Consider the following 15,414-nt stretch of genomic DNA (forward strand, 5'->3'; position numbering starts at 1 on the left):
ACCGAACATTTATCTAATGTTTCTTGACCATCCCCAAATGCAACAGAGGATGGTACTGTTGCTCCAAAACTGAGTTTGGGGCATTTTCAGTTCAGGACTGCGGTGCTACCAAGGGGGAAAAAGATTCGAGAAGCTAAATAGGCCTACTGAAATATTAATGGGTCTGAAAATTCATCTTAGTATTATAACCCTTTGTGGTCTCTTGAATAAAATATTTATTAAACACCATGGACTGAGGATCTGAGTTTTTATGAGTATGGCGGTAATAAATGGTATTCATCATTCCATGTAAACCCAACTATCTGTTCAAATATTGATATTAAAAGATTGATTACGTTCACTTGACAGGGATGTTGAATTTTTATTATTATAGCGCTAACAAGTCATCTGAGCTATGAATAACATGGAAATTGCATTTGTCTAAAAGTTCAAATCACTCTAGGACAGGGTGGCCAGCGGTAGCTCTCCTGATGTTTTTTTGCCTGCAACTCTCCTCAGCCCCAGCCAGCATGGCCAATGGCTGGGGCTGATGGGAGTTGTAGGCAAAAAACATCTGGAGAGCTACCGTTGGCCACCTCTGCTCTAGGAAATCAGTCAGTTAATAATAAAACACCTCTCCTATGTGGACTCCTGGAGGCAAAAGTTTTCTTTCTTCTCTTTGACTGATGTGTTTGTCTACGTTTTGCTTAAAGCTGATAAAAAATAATTCTGCCTGAATCAGACAATGAATCGGATCAAACTTTGCTTGCAAGGTACCGTGTCCCAATACAACAGGAAACTTACATTTCTCTCCAAAAGCAGCATTTAGTTTGATTATAAGAATAAATATTTTCATTTGTCAGAGAAGTGTGTAGGATTGCTAAGTCTGGGTTAAAAAATGCCTGGAGACTTTGGAGGTGGATCCAGGAGAGGGTGGGTTTGGGGAGGGGAGGGGCCTCAGCATGGTGCAATACCACCAAGTTCACCCTTCAAAACAGCCATTTTCTCCAGGAGACCTGATCTCTGCCAGCTGGAGATCAGTTGCCAAAGCAGGAGACCTCCAGGCCCCACCTGGAGGCTGGCAACTCTAGAAGTGTGCCTCTAATTTTAATCCATCCGCCCAGTCAAGCTATAAGAACTTTGGCAAAAATTGTGTTAACATACTTCTGGCTCCTTTTTCTTGTTAAATAAAAATAATAATTTCAATTATGTTTCCATTTTTGCCTTTGCTAAACTATTAGGAGTTACTAGGATTCTTCTGGGTTCAACTTTCTTGAGGGCCAAGAGAAATTTAATTTTTGAGCATGCAGGATATTTACGTGCCGGAATCAAACATTTCTGTTTATGTGGGCTTTTAGAATCATAGAGTTGGAAGGGATCTCCAGGATCATTTAGTCCAGGGGTCCTCAAACTACGGCCCGCGGGCCAGATGCGGCCCGCTGAGGACGTTTATGCGGCCCGCCGGGTTATGGCAAAATCAGACCGGAAGTGACGTTCGACCTAAACTCGCGTTAGCAATGCACACTTCCGGCACTGGGCTGAGGCGGTGGAGACAGAATGTGAGGTGATACCGAGGTGAGGTGAGTTCCCAGGCCAGGGTGTGTGGTGTGGGGAAGGGAGAGAGATGCAGAAGACGGAGAACTGACGGCCCGCGGCCTTGTACAGTAATGGCAGTCCGGCCCTCCAACAGTCTGAGGGACAGTGAACTGGCCCCCTATTTAAAAAGTTTGAGGACCCCTGATTTAGTCCAACCCCCTGCCCAATGCAGGAAATTAACAAATACCTCCCCCACACATCCCCAGTGATCCTGGTTCCATGCCCAGAAGATGGCAAAAAACCTCCAGGATCTCTCCCTGGCCAAACTGGCCTGGAGAAAAATTGCTTCTGGACCCCACAGTGGCAATCAACATTTCCCCAGGTGTATAAGAAAGAGTCATGAGAACGATGCAGTGATGCAACACGTCCTGCCCTCTGCCTCATGATCTTCCTAATTAACTGAAAGCTTTATGCCTAATTACAAAGCCCCATGAAACAGAGTGGTAAAGCTGCAGTACTGCAGTCAGAGAGCCCTCTGCTCATGACCTGAGTTCTATTCCAGCGGAAGCTGGTTCAGGTAGCCGGCTCCAGGTTGACTCAGCCTTCCATCCTTCCGAGGTCGGTAAAATGAGTCCCCAGCTTGCTGGGGGGGGGGGGAGTGTAGATGATTGCAGAAGGCAATGGCAAACCACCCTGTAAAAAGGTCTGCCGTGAAAACGTTGTGAAAGCAGTGTCACCCCAGAGTTGGAAATGACTGGTGCTTGCACAGGGGACCTTTCCTTTTCCTTATGCCTAATTAATTGAAAGTATCCTGTCATTTTGTATTGTTGTAAGGTCTGTGTTACCACATACAATGCTATGTGGCAACAGCATACTGTTTATGCTGAAAATTTCTTCCAATTTTTGATGCCACTTCTTTGTGCAATTTTTATGTTTATATTCCCTTAGTTAATTTAGTTCTAGCTTTCGTGCTGGCTTTATTATTGATGGATTTTTGTTTCACATTTGTATGATTGTATTGCTGAGCATTTCTTTCTGTCTTTCCATTGAGCAGAAGAAGATGAAGATATTGGATTTATATCCCGCCCTCCACTCCGAAGAGTCTCAGAGCGGCTCACAATCTCCTTTACCTTCCTCCCCCACAACAGACACCCTGTGAGGTGGGTGGGGCTGGAGAGGGCTCTCACAGCAGCTGCCCTTTCAAGGACAACCTCTGCCAGAGCTATGGCTGACCCAAGGCCATTCCAGCAGGTGCAAGTGCAGGAGTGGGGAATCGAACCCGGTTCTTCCAGATAAGAGTCCGCACACTTAACCACTACACCAAACTGGCTCTCCTTCATACTCATTTTCTAAATAACTAAATGTAATAACATATCTTGTCATTAATGCAGGCACAAGTCAATGTATGCATTTTATATGCTGGCAAGGTTGTTTTTAAGCCATCGAAAGACTGTTTGTATTTTCTAACGTATCTTTAACTAAAGAACAAGCAGTTCCGTGGCATCTAAAACACTGCAGGATAAACTATTTTAGAATAAGTAAATATAGCAGATAACAAAGAAAGGAGCCTTTAGTTCACTGTAGATCATACCCAAGCAATAATGCTTTCATTTCTGTCCCTATTCTCATCTGTGAAATGTCAAAATTCTCTGGCGAATAGGTTCGGATCTCTGAAGAATGCAAGCACAACAGTCGCGATGGGATGAGAGAAGGTGCACAATCTAAAATTCCCTCTTTTGCACACTATTATTTAGGCAGGAAGGCTTGACACTGTTTTTCTCTTGATTCAGTCGAATGCACACAGCAACACATGACCATAGAGGTTTGATGCATGACTGACGAAGGTTTATTTTTGTGGCTTTTCAATTTGACGGTAAAAAAGCTCTTTAAAACCCTGGCTCTCTATTTATTCATCCAAGGAGTATTTGCCCAGTTTTAGCTCATTCAGTGTGTTTGCTGCTGGTGTTAACAGAAAGAGTTGCTAGGTTCTGTGTTGGAAAATACCTGTAGACTTTGGGCATGCATCTGGGAGAGGGTGGGAGGGGAGGGGCCTCTCAGCATGGTCCAATGCCATAGAGTCCACCCTTTAAAGCAGCCATTTTCTCCAGGGGAGCTGATCTCTGCCAGCTGGAGATCAGTTGTAAAAGTGGGAGATCTCCAGGCCCCACCTGGAGGCTGGCAACCTGGAGCATGCACATCCACGGTTCACTGGATATATAAGCTTCCGTGTGCGTGCACACTTCTTCAGATATCTGATGAAGCGTGCATGCAGATGAAAGCGTATCTCCAGAATTCTACTTTGCTGGTCTTAAAGGTGCCACTGGACTTTAACTGTTTTATTGCTTCAGACCACCCACCTGAATCTTAAAAGCTATCAGACATCTCGGTTAGAAAAATCATCTTGAAACCAGCGTTCCCTCTAAGCTTAGTGTGAGCTAGCAGCTTGCAGTTTTTTAGCCTCTGGCTCACACATTTTTGTCTTAGCTCAGGAAAAATGGCTCCAGATCAGAGCAAACTAATGTATGCAGTAGCTCACAAAATAGAATTTCTTCTCGCAAGACTCCACAACTTAGAGCCGGGGTGGCCAAACTGTGGCTTGGGAGCCACATGTGGCTCTTTCACACATATTGTGTGGCTCTCAAAGCCCTCACCTCCCCTTAAGCCAGCATGGAGAAGGCATTTGTCTCTTTAAATCACTTCTCCAAGTCAAGCCAGCTGGCAGCTTGGAGTAGGCATGTAAAGTTAAAGTTGCTTTCTTTCCACCTCCCCCCATCTATTTGCTCCCTCCTTCCCTCCCTTCCTGTCTTGTGGTTCTCAAACATCTGAAGTTCTTGCCTTGTGGCTCTCAAACATCTCATGTTTATTCAAAGTGGCTTTTGCGTTAAGCAAGTTTGGCCACGCCTGGCTTAGAGGGCGTATTGTTTGAAGCAGTTTTCCCACCTCAGTTGCAAGCCAAATATACGCAGCCAATGAAAGTTAAACATTGCTCCATGGCGACCAATCACCGCCAAGTACAGGCGGGGTCAAGCCCGCCTGAGAGAATGGGGGCTCAATTGGAAGCGCGGGAAAGAAGTTCCCGGTCTCTCGCGCCTCGCGTGTTTAACTGACTCAGGCCGAGGCGAAGTGGGACGTCAACTGCGCTTGCGCGAGGCAGGGGCTTGCCGTGTGAGGCAGTTGGGGGAGACGGGGGTGGAGCCTGAAATGGCGGTGGAGAGTTTTCTCCCACTCCCTCCAGCATTTCCAAAATGAGCGGTGCTGGTGTTGAGACCTGTTTGGAAGTCCTCTTGCAGACGTAGAGGCTGAGTGGGGTACTCAGCGGTGAGAAGGAACTTTGTACATGCTCAGATGCACCCTTGCAAATTAAGGTGGCCACCCTCAAGGTGGTAGCTGGAGGTCTCCTGGAATTACAGCTAGGGATGCCAGCTTCAAGTTGAGAAACACCTGGAGATTTGGGGGGGTGGAGGAGCCTGAGAAGGGCGGAGTTTGGGCAGGGGTGGACTTCAGTGGGGCATAGTGCCATAGAGTTCACCTTCCAAAGCAGCTGATCTCTGTCACCTGGAGATCGGTTGTAGTAGCGGGAGATCTCCAGTCACCACCTACGGGTTGTCATGCTGCAAAGACTGGATTCCCCTGAAGAAAGTGGCAGCTTTGGAGAGTGGATTCTATGGCATCATAGGGGAGGGACAGTGGCTCAGCGGTAGAGCATCTGCTTGGTGAGCGGAAGGTCCCAGGTTCAATCCCTGGCATCTCCAACTAAAAAGTGTCCAGTAGGCGTGAAAAACCTCAGCTTGAGACCCTGGAGAGCCGCTGCCAGTCTGAGTAGACAATACTGACTTTGATGGACCGAGAGTCTGATTCAGTATAAGGCAGCTTTGTATGTTAATATCGTTGCTGAGCTCCATCCCCCAAAGTCTGGAATTTTCCAGCCCTTGTTTGCCAACCTCTAAGTGGGACCTGGAGTTCGCCTGACATTAGGGCTCGTCTCCAACGTACAGAGATCAATTTCCTGGAGGAAAAGAAAGCTTTCTACTCTTTGTCATCACTTCCCTTCTGAGCTCACTCCTCCATAGGCACTGCCCCCTAATCTCCAGGAATTTCCCATGCCAAAGTTGGGAACTCTTATTTAAGAATGATAATTCCAGATGGGTAGCCTCTCTGTTAGCCTGAAGCAGCAAAATAAAACTCCGGTTTGCATGGTAAAGATGAACAACATTTATTCTGGTATAGTGAGTTCTGACTTGCAGATATTTATGCAGGAATAAATTTTGTTAGTCTTTAAGGAACTACTGGCCTTCTGTAATTTAAGGGATAGATAGATAGATAGATAGATAGATAGATAGATAGATAGATAGATAGATAGATAGATAGATAGATAGATAGATAGATAGATAGATAGATAGATAGCCTTTCTTGAGCAGGAACACACAGGAATGCAGTTCCAACTGGTTTGGTGTCAGGGTGTGTGGCCTAACATGCAAGTGAGTTCCTGCTGGGCTTTTTCCTGGATGAATGGATAGATCGATCGATCAATCACTTGCTAATTTGGCTATGTGCTACATGAGAAGAAAAGTTTAATAGAAGAAGCTTGTGCAGCAGCCAGCAAAACCGATCTATAAATAATTGCAGCTCTGCCTCTCTCACACACCCCCAGGTTGCCAAAGATACAACACCTGGATTGGTTCTAGCTAGCATTTGCCTGCCTCTTGTTGCTCTTTGGTTAATGAAATATTGTCTGGTTTCTATGCACTGAGCTATAAATGTTCATCATATTGATGACTGAAGGTAACACATGCAGCACACTCCTGTTCGTGTTTACTGGGATACAAGCCCCACTACGTTCAACAGCATTGACTCCCAAATAGTAAGACATAGAATGGCAGCCACAGGCTGATTTTTAAAAAGCAGCAGGGAGAGGGGTGGGGGGGAAGCTTTCCAATTGCATACATATTTTTGTTCTTCTGCATGCTGGCTGTTATATTGTCAAACATTGTTTTAAATTGTAAGATGTCTTGAATATATTTATTTAAGTTATATTTATTTAAATCTAGAGTATATCTATTTATTTATTTTAGTAAATTTATATTCTGCCCTTTCCCAGGCGGGCTCAGGGCGGATTACATCCAAGTAAAACCAGTCAAATGCAATAAAACTAATAAAATGCAATTAAAAACAAAACAACAGAACACAGTACTATGTAACAAAGGCGGGTGGTCTCATAGTGCAGGCTGGAGTATAATCCATGGCCCAGATATAATAATTCAGATGACGGATCATTGTGGGGGAGGATAGCTGATGGTGTAGGCAATAAGGAGAAGGATGCCCGCTTGCCTCAACCAAATGCCTGGCGGAACAGCTCTGTCTTACAGGCCCTACAGAAAGGTAACAAATCCATAGGGAGCTGATTCCACCAGGTTGGAAATTCCACCAGGTTGGCCCTGGTCGAGGCAAGACTGACATCCTTTGGGCCAGAGATAACCAGAAGATTTTGGTTGGCAGATCGCAGCAACCTTCGGGGCTCATATGGGGAGAGGCAGTCCCGCAGGTATGTCGGTCCCAGGCCGCGTAAGGCTTTGACTGTCAATACTAGACCCCTGATGCAGATCTGATACTCAACTGAACAAAGGTTGAGTCCAGTGGCATCTTTAAGACCCAACAAAGTTTTACTCTGGGTGTAAGCCGGGGGCAGCCAAATTTGCTTAACGTAAGAGTCACATAGAATAAATCTCAGATGTTTGAGAGCTACAAGACATGAATTTATGTCAGATCCAGCCCTCATAACAAATAAGTTCGACACCCAGGACTAGACAGCCTGTACGGCCCCTCTAGCAATATGATTCGAAAACAGCTTGAAGGCTGAATTAAAAGCTCCCTGGGGCCGTTTGAGTCCCCTGGGTTATAATTTGCCCACCTCTGCGCTCTCCAGTTATTAGTAAACTCTCCATTATGTTCAGGGTGATAATACATGTGGAATTTGTTTTAGCCTGCATATTAAAAAGGATATAGAGAAGCTGGAACGGGTCCAGAGGAGGGCAACGATGGTGAGGGGTCTGGAGACCAAGTCCTATGAAGAAAGGTTGAAGGAGCTGGGCATGTTTAGCTTGGAGAGGAGGTGGCTGAAAGGTGATAGGATCACCATCTTCAAGTACTTGAAGGGCTGTCATATAGGGGATGGGGTGGAATTGTTTTCTGTGGCCCCGGAAGATAGGACCAGAACCAATGGGTTGAAATTAAATCAAAAGAGTTTCCGGCTCAACATTAGGAAGAACTTCCTGGCCATTACAGCAGTTCCTCAGTGGAACAGGCTTCCTCGGGAGATGGTGGGCTCTCCTTCTTTGGAGGTTTTTAAACAGAGGCTAGATGGCCATCTGATAGCAATGTGGAGCCCATGAATTTGGGGGGAGGTATTTGTGGGTTTCCTGCATTGTGCAGGGGGTTGGACTAAATGACCCTGGAGGTCCCTTTCAACTCTATGATTCTGTGATATACAGTGAATCATTCCATAGACAAACTCCTTTATTTATTTATGCATGCATGCCTGTATTTACCCCACATGTTTTTCCCCAGTGAGGACCCAAAACAGTGTACAACATTCCCCACTCCCAGTTTCCCCCCATTAGTCACTTTTCCTAGAGAGGATCAGGCTGTAAAACTTAGCATGGGCTTTTTACTGTTGTGTGTGTTTTCCCTAGGATTTATCTTCAGCATGAATCCTTGTGGCAAGGGAGAAAGAAACCAACATCCCGTTGGCAGCGCTGGTTTACCCTGTTCTTGCCACCAGCTGAAAGCATCTCTTACTGAGCAGAACAGCTCTGGGGAGAAACCCATCAGGGTCAAACGCCGCAGAACCAGACGGGAGCGCAACGATGTCAAATTCGGCAGGAATGGTACTGACAGTGTCCTGGAGCAGAGGCCCAGCTACAAGGGGCTACAAAAGGCATTGCCCCCTTTCTGGAGTTCTCAGCTGACCCACTGTGCCAAGCCAGCCTCCTTCAAAGGGATCAGTGGCACGAAACGCGTGATTATAACCCAGAACAGACTCTCTCAGCACTTGGGCATGTTTAATAAGGAGGTGAAATCTGTTAACATAGAGAGGTTGCTGAACCCGGGATGCAAGCAAGATTTTGTGGAGGCATCCCCATTACGAAGAGACAGCGGGGTGGACATGCAGGTGGAGGAAGAGAGCCAGGTTGCTAAATCCACTGGCTCTGATCGGATATCTGTTCCCTGTGAGCAGCTGGGATCCAGTGGAAGTAATCTCTGTGGGACGAATGAGGATTCTCTTCCTGTAGTCGTACCCGCTGTCTCTGCAGTGGTTACAGAACAGTGTTCCACAACTCTTGTAGATGCGACGGATCCCAGAACCCAGTCTTTGGTTGCACCTGCTGTTGAAGAGGTGAATCACCAGTCAGATGCTGATCCTTGCCAGAGCAATGCCACGGTGGTTGCAAATGAAAAGGAGAATGTCCCTCCTGCCTCCCCGGCAGGATCCAAGTCCCACAATGCCAAATCTCTCGCCAGGGAACTGGCTCATGACCTGGAAAAGCGTCTCAACCTGGAGGCGATCTTCCCCGGGCGCAACTTAATCAACGAGACGCGTCAGGCTATCATCAGCACCCTTTTAGAGCAGAAGCGAAAGTTACCTGATGTTTCCGTTTGGGCACGGTGCAAGAAGTTAGCAGGCAGTTCTAAGGGTGGAGCTGTCCAGGCAGGTAAGCTGTCTCATGAAAAAAAAACCCAAGTTGTATCTTTTATGAGGACAATCCAAAAGCACGCAGAAACTGCACACGAGCTTTCGAATTCTCCAGGACTTCTCTCTAGCCCGGATGTCAAGGAGATGAGGCAGAGAGAGATCTTTGAGGCCATGGTCATAATCATGGTCTGAGCCAGGGGTGTCGAACATGCAGCCCAGGGGCCAAGGGTCCTATCAGGCCCTTGAGCAACTGGCTGTCATCTTCCTTCTACCTCTGTCGCTTCCTTCTGCATCTCAGCTTGCTTTGCAAGGCTTGCTCAATTGCACAGGAGCTACAGACCAAAAGCTTTATTTTCTCCATTGGCTGAGGCTCCTTCCCTTCCTGGTCCCCTGGAGAGGGAGGGAAAAAGCCAGGGCTTACTTTGCCCAGTTCCTTGGATCCCATGAGAGAAATACAAAGACTTTTAAGACCAACAAGAGCTAATGTTTTAAGTGTGTTTTATTTTAAGGGTTTTTAAAAAAATATTTAGTTGTGTTTGTCTGTGTCATTTAAAAAGTTTATATCTCTGCTACCTGATCTTAAATAGCTACACACATGGCCCGACTCGGCCCAACATGGCCTGGCCCAACAAGGTCTCATTTGTCTGATCTGGCCCTCTTAACAAATGAATTTGACACCCCGGTCTAAGCTGTGGCGCCTTGTGAGCAAAAATTCTACTTAGTGAGCTACTGGCATTAAAACTGTGAGCTACTGCGTAAATTAGCTTGCTCTGGGGCCATTTTTCCTGGGCTAAGTCAAAAATATGTGAGCTGGAGGCTAAAAAACTGTCAGCTAGCTCACTAACTCCGGTTAGAGGGAACACTGGTCATAATCCATCTGCATTCTCTTTCACCTGCATCCTGTTTAGAATGTGAAGCAGGTTGGAAGAGGAAACTGATGCTGGCAGGATCTGGTGTCAAGACTACACCTTTGGTCTTCTGGAACAAAGAAAAAAACATGACTCGTGTATGCTATTGCTATGTTATAGGAATCATTTGCCACTGGATCGTCCCATGTGGATAAGACACTGCAGTTGCAAATGGTGGCTGTATCCAGCTAGGTGTGGCTGCAGCTAGTTGTGATGCCCTTTCTCAAACCCCTTCACTGACTTTTTATCCATCAGAGATCTCAACATGACTTTTAAATTTGGCCTCATCCTGACCCTTTCTACCTGTTTCCTGTTGTGTGTGTTAAGTGCTGTCAAGACAATTCCAGCTTTGGTGACCCCATGAATTAATGACCTGCAGAATGTCCTAACATTAGCAACACTGCTCAGGTTTTGCAGACGGAGTTCCATGGCTTCCTTGATTGAGTCCACCCATCTCACGCTGGGTTTTCTTTTTCTGCCGCCTTCCACTTTTCTGAGCAAGATTATCTTTTCAAGTGACTCTTGTCTTCTCAGAATGTGACACAGGGCTTTTTTTGAGCAGGAACACAGAAATGCAGTTCCGGCAGGCTTTACGTCAGGGGGTGTGGCCTAATATGCAAATAGTTACTGCTGGGCTTTTTCTACAAAAAAGCCCTGCGCAAAACAATGGTGACACCAAGGTGTGTGGCCTAATATGGAAATAAGTTCCTGTTGTGCTTTTTGTACAGCCCCCCCCCCCCCCCCCCCCCGATGTGACAAAGTACAATAGCTCCAGTTTAGTCATTTTAGCTTCTAAGGAGAGTTCTGGTTTCATTCAATATGAAACCCACAATATCTGGGGTTTGGTGGAGGTAAAAGAGAAAAAAATATTTTTTAATCAAAGGTCATTCAAGGGAATACCCTGCAAGTACTTAGGAAGGGGTCTTTCCCTTTAGAGTGGTGGAACAGAAAGATTAAAAACAAGCCCCGTGGTGCAGAGTGGTAAAGCTGCAGTACTGCAGTCAGAGCCCTCTCCTCATGACCTGAGTTCGATCCCAGTGGAAGTGGTTCAGGTAGCCGGCTCCAGGTTGACTCAGCCTTCCATCTTTCCGAGGTCAGTAAAATGGGTACCCAGCTTGCTGGGGGGAAAGTGTAGATGACTGGGGAAGGTAATGGCAAACCATCTCGTAAAAAAGTCTGCCGTGAAAACGTTGTGAAAGCAACGTCACCCCAGAGTCGGAAACGACTGGTGCTTGCACAGGGGACTACCTTTACCCCTTTTTTTTTAATTATACAAACTTGGACCAGGCTAGATATAAAGTACAAAAGAGAGCCAGTTTGGTGTAGTGGTTAAGTGCGTGGACTCTTATCTGGGAGAACCAGGTTTGATTCCTCACTCCTCCCCTTGCACCTGCTGGAATGGCCTTGGGTTAGCCATAGCTCTGGCAGAGGTTGTCCTTGAAAAGGCAGTTGCTGTGAGAGCTCTCTCAGCCCCACCCACCTCACAGGGTGTCTATTGTGGGGGGAGAAGATATAGGAGATTTGTAAGCCGCTCTGAGTCTCTGATTCAGAGAGAAGGGCAGGGTATAAATCTGCAATTCTTCAAAAATAAATAAAAAAATTTTTTACTAAGAACAGAACAAATCCTGGATATAACATACAAACAAAAATGGTGCACACTACTAGCAAAGCTAGCAAAACAAAAAAACCCTAACTATCTATGCTTACCACATAGGACCACAGCCTCACCAGCCCCCCCTTTAAAACTCACATTAAGCTTCCTGCTTTGTCCAGCCTCACAAGCCATTTTGTGCTGTGTTGAAGGCTTGTTGTCCAAACTGTCAGTGACTTTAGATTCAGGTGGGTTGCTGTGCTGGTCTGAAGCAAAAGATCAGAGTTTGAGTCCAGTGGCACCTTTAAGACCAACAAAGTCTGGCCCTGGGTATAAGCTTTTGTGTGCATGCACCTGAAAGTTTATCCCAGAATTAAACTTTGTTGGTCTTAAAGGTGCCACTGGACTCAAATTTTGTTCTGTTATTAGTTTGACAGACTTCTGGTTGTAGATTTTGTGACTCTGGATGGAAAGGCCCAGTTTCCTTTGTTCTCTCCCTCTAGATTTCAGGACCCCAGCCGGAAGGGACCAAGAATCAAAATCCAGTGGCAGCAGCTGGAACTCCAGTCAGGGCATTTTTCCAAAAAAGAAGAGAAGTCGAGATCTGTTCTTCCTTACCAGCCCCATCCTTCCCAGTCTTGCACAAACAGCTGTAAGAACGGTGAGCACCCTGAAACTTTAGACAGCATCACTCTTCATTCACTCAGACTAGTTTGAAAAGATAATTTTGGGGAATGAAGTGTAGCCAGTGGGCGAGGGATGTGGTGACAGCAACAGTGAGTGACAGTTTGGTGTAGTGGTTAAGTGCACGGACTCTTATCTGGGAGAACCGGGTTTGATTCCCCACTCCTCCACTTGCGGCTGCTGGAATGGCCTTGGGTCAGCCATAGCTCTGGCAGAGGTTGTCCTTGAAAGGGCAGACTCTTATCTGGGAGAGCCGGGTTTGATTCCCCACTCCTCCACTTGCAGCTGCTGGAATGGCCTTGGGTCAGCCATAGCTCTGGCAGAGGTTGTCCTTGAAAGGGCAGACTCTTATCTGGGAGAACTGGGTTTGATTCCCCACTCCTCCACTTGCACCTGCTGGAATGGCCTTGGGTCAGCCATAGCTCTGGCAGAGGTTGTCCTTGAAAGGGCAGACTCTTATCTGGGAGAGCCGGGTTTGATTCCCCACTCCTCCACTTGCAGCTGCTGGAATGGCCTTGGGTCAGCCATAGCTCTGGCAGAGGTTGTCCTTGAAAGGGCAGACTCTTATCTGGGAGAGCCGGGTTTGATTCCCCACTCCTCCACTTGCAGCTGCTGGAATGGCCTTGGGTCAGCCATAGCTCTGGCAGAGGTTGTCCTTGAAAGGGCAGCTGCTGTGAGAGCCCTCTCAGCCCCACCCTCCTCACAGGGTTTGATTCCCCACTCCTCCACTTGCAGCTGCTGGAATGGCCTTGAGTCAGCCATAGCTCTCGCAGAGTGGCCTTGAAAGGGCAGCTTCTGGGAGAGCTCTCTCAGCCCCACCCACCTCACAGAGGGTCTGTTGTGGGGAAGAAAGGTAAAGGAGATTGTGAGCCACTTTGAGACTCTGAGATTCAGAGCAGAGGGCAGAATAGAAATCCAATATCATTTTCTTCTAAAGCCAGACTACAGTGTCTTTGATTGTTGCTGAGCCATGCTTTAAGATATTTTCCGTAGCCTAGAATTAAGTGGTTTCCAGTGCCCACCTAGAGAGCAGCCGGCTGAGGGATATCTCTGTAAGCCAAACAACAGCATTCATATATTCTTCATCTCTGACTTTTCTGAAACATGTTGCTTCTTTGCTTGGTGCAGGGTGAAGAGAGACCGTCCCCGGGAGAAGACATGGACTTCTTTGTGGAGCCGGATAGAATTAACCAGCAGAGCTTTGGCTTGGCAGCTGTCCAGCCCCACCCTCGTAGTCCATTTTCCCAACATGCGAATTCAACCGCACAAAGCTCCCTCGCTCCAGAGAGACATCCTCTGTGGGAGACTTTGCTCAAAACCACGTGGCCCTGGGATCAAGGGCTGAGAGATGTTCCCCGGCAGCCCAGAAGCAGACAAGAGAGGGCCGAGGTAGCCTACAGACCGCTACAAAAGAAGACTGCATCCCAAAGGCATTACTCGTCTTCCGGTACCTGGGATTCCTGGAGTCTGGCCAATGGAAGCAAGGATAACAGATGTCCCAGCCAGTTCCCTGTGGTAGATTCCCAGCAGTATTCCTATGTTAACGAGCTCGGATCAGAGCAGTGGAGCTTACAGGAGGCAGAGCCTGTTCCAGTCCATAGGCTGCATCTTTCGCAGAAACCATGGGATTCCCAGACTCTGGGGGTGGGGATCAGATCTACAGAGAGAGCCGCCTCTGAGTCTCAGACTTCCTTTGATGTCTTAAAAAGCATCTGGAGTCCCAATGTTCCGCGAGCCCTGGGCTGTCCCTTTCTAGCTCAGCCATCCTCTTTAAGGGAGCCAAACTCATACCGAGATGACTTTTTCCAGCTGTACAACGTCAGCCCTGAGCAGAATTGCTGCTTACACAGGCAAAACCCTCAGTCAAAATTACATGTGCCTGGCAGACACCCCCTGAATGGACATTGGGTGTTCTCTGGACCGGCAAAGCCAAAAACCCACCATCAGAAAGCTGCTTTAGAACCAGGTAGAATCTCAAACAGTTACCCATTCTGGGGACCATCGGAGGCTTCCATGAGAATGCAGGGAACCACGGAGAAAGGCTGCTCCAGTTCCAGGATCCAGGCTTGCGGTTGGGAGAGGCTAAGCCAAATGGAAGAATTGCAGCAGTTGCGACTCTTCCAGCAGTTGCCGATGTCATATTTCCCCCCATCGGAGGTTCTAGAGAATAAGCAGTCCCCGTTCCACACTCTGCAGGACCATCTATTGGGACAGTCCAGCCCTGAGCCCTGGTCCTTCCCACGCATGAAGCTGTACTGAAACAGTGCAAGGAACTGCATCCTGTAATAGGAGATAGTTCCAAAGAATTGTTAGGTCTCTAAGAGTTGGACAGCCAAGGATATAATTTGCTTTTACCTAAACCACTCGCCTTTACCTTAACCATAACTCTTTCTTCTTTTTCCTCTCCCTCTCGCTTAATTCTATCATTTCTATCCACCCTTTTAAAGCAGTTTTCTTTGGTCCATTCATACATGGCTGAGCGTCCCCTATGAAAAATATTTCTCTTTTCCTGATGGAGTCAGCGCTTGGCAAGCAGAAGGCGTGGGCTGGCTGTCTCTTAGTACTCACAGTGCTTTTACCTTGATAGTATCACCTCACTCCATTAAATTGCTACGTTTCACAAACATAGTACCATTTCGCTGTTTATTTTTGAGTGAAAGGGTTGAATTCAGTCGCTGGGGTTGGAACACATCAGAATTCTTCAGCAGCAACCATTTACAGTTCAGCTTAGGCTAGATTTGTTTGCATTCCATCCCTTGTGTATTTTCGGTGTGTGCTGGCTGCCTCCTCTCTGGGTCGTAGGCTGTTCTTACATTATTTTTTAAAAAGGATTCTGGACGGACCCTGCGTAGCACTGACTTGGGGGAAAGAATGATTGTGGCCAGAATGCTGATCAGTGCCAGTGATAAAAGCAAGGAAAGTTGCAGCAAAGTTAGTACCTGTTTAATAAGGAAAATTTATATGCTTTTATACACAGGGGTTATTTTGTAGAAAAAGAGGTGCCAGAGCTCATTAGCACAATTCAC

General features: G+C 46.9%; 1 protein-coding gene across 1 annotated transcript; it reads left to right on the forward strand.

The window, feature by feature from the left end:
- Positions 1 to 584: 584 nt before the first annotated feature.
- Positions 585 to 15,016, forward strand: PRR19 (proline rich 19). Its single transcript, XM_060257852.1, has 4 exons — positions 585 to 752; positions 8,205 to 9,224; positions 12,208 to 12,365; positions 13,517 to 15,016. Exons 1-4 carry the CDS (start codon positions 725 to 727, stop codon positions 14,645 to 14,647), a joined length of 2,337 nt encoding a protein of 778 aa, XP_060113835.1. The 5' UTR covers positions 585 to 724; the 3' UTR covers positions 14,648 to 15,016.
- The last annotated feature ends 398 nt before the right edge of the window (positions 15,017 to 15,414 follow it).

Source organism: Heteronotia binoei, chromosome 17 (genome assembly GCF_032191835.1).
Source record: "Heteronotia binoei isolate CCM8104 ecotype False Entrance Well chromosome 17, APGP_CSIRO_Hbin_v1, whole genome shotgun sequence".
Classification (NCBI taxonomy): Eukaryota; Metazoa; Chordata; class Lepidosauria; order Squamata; family Gekkonidae; genus Heteronotia; species Heteronotia binoei.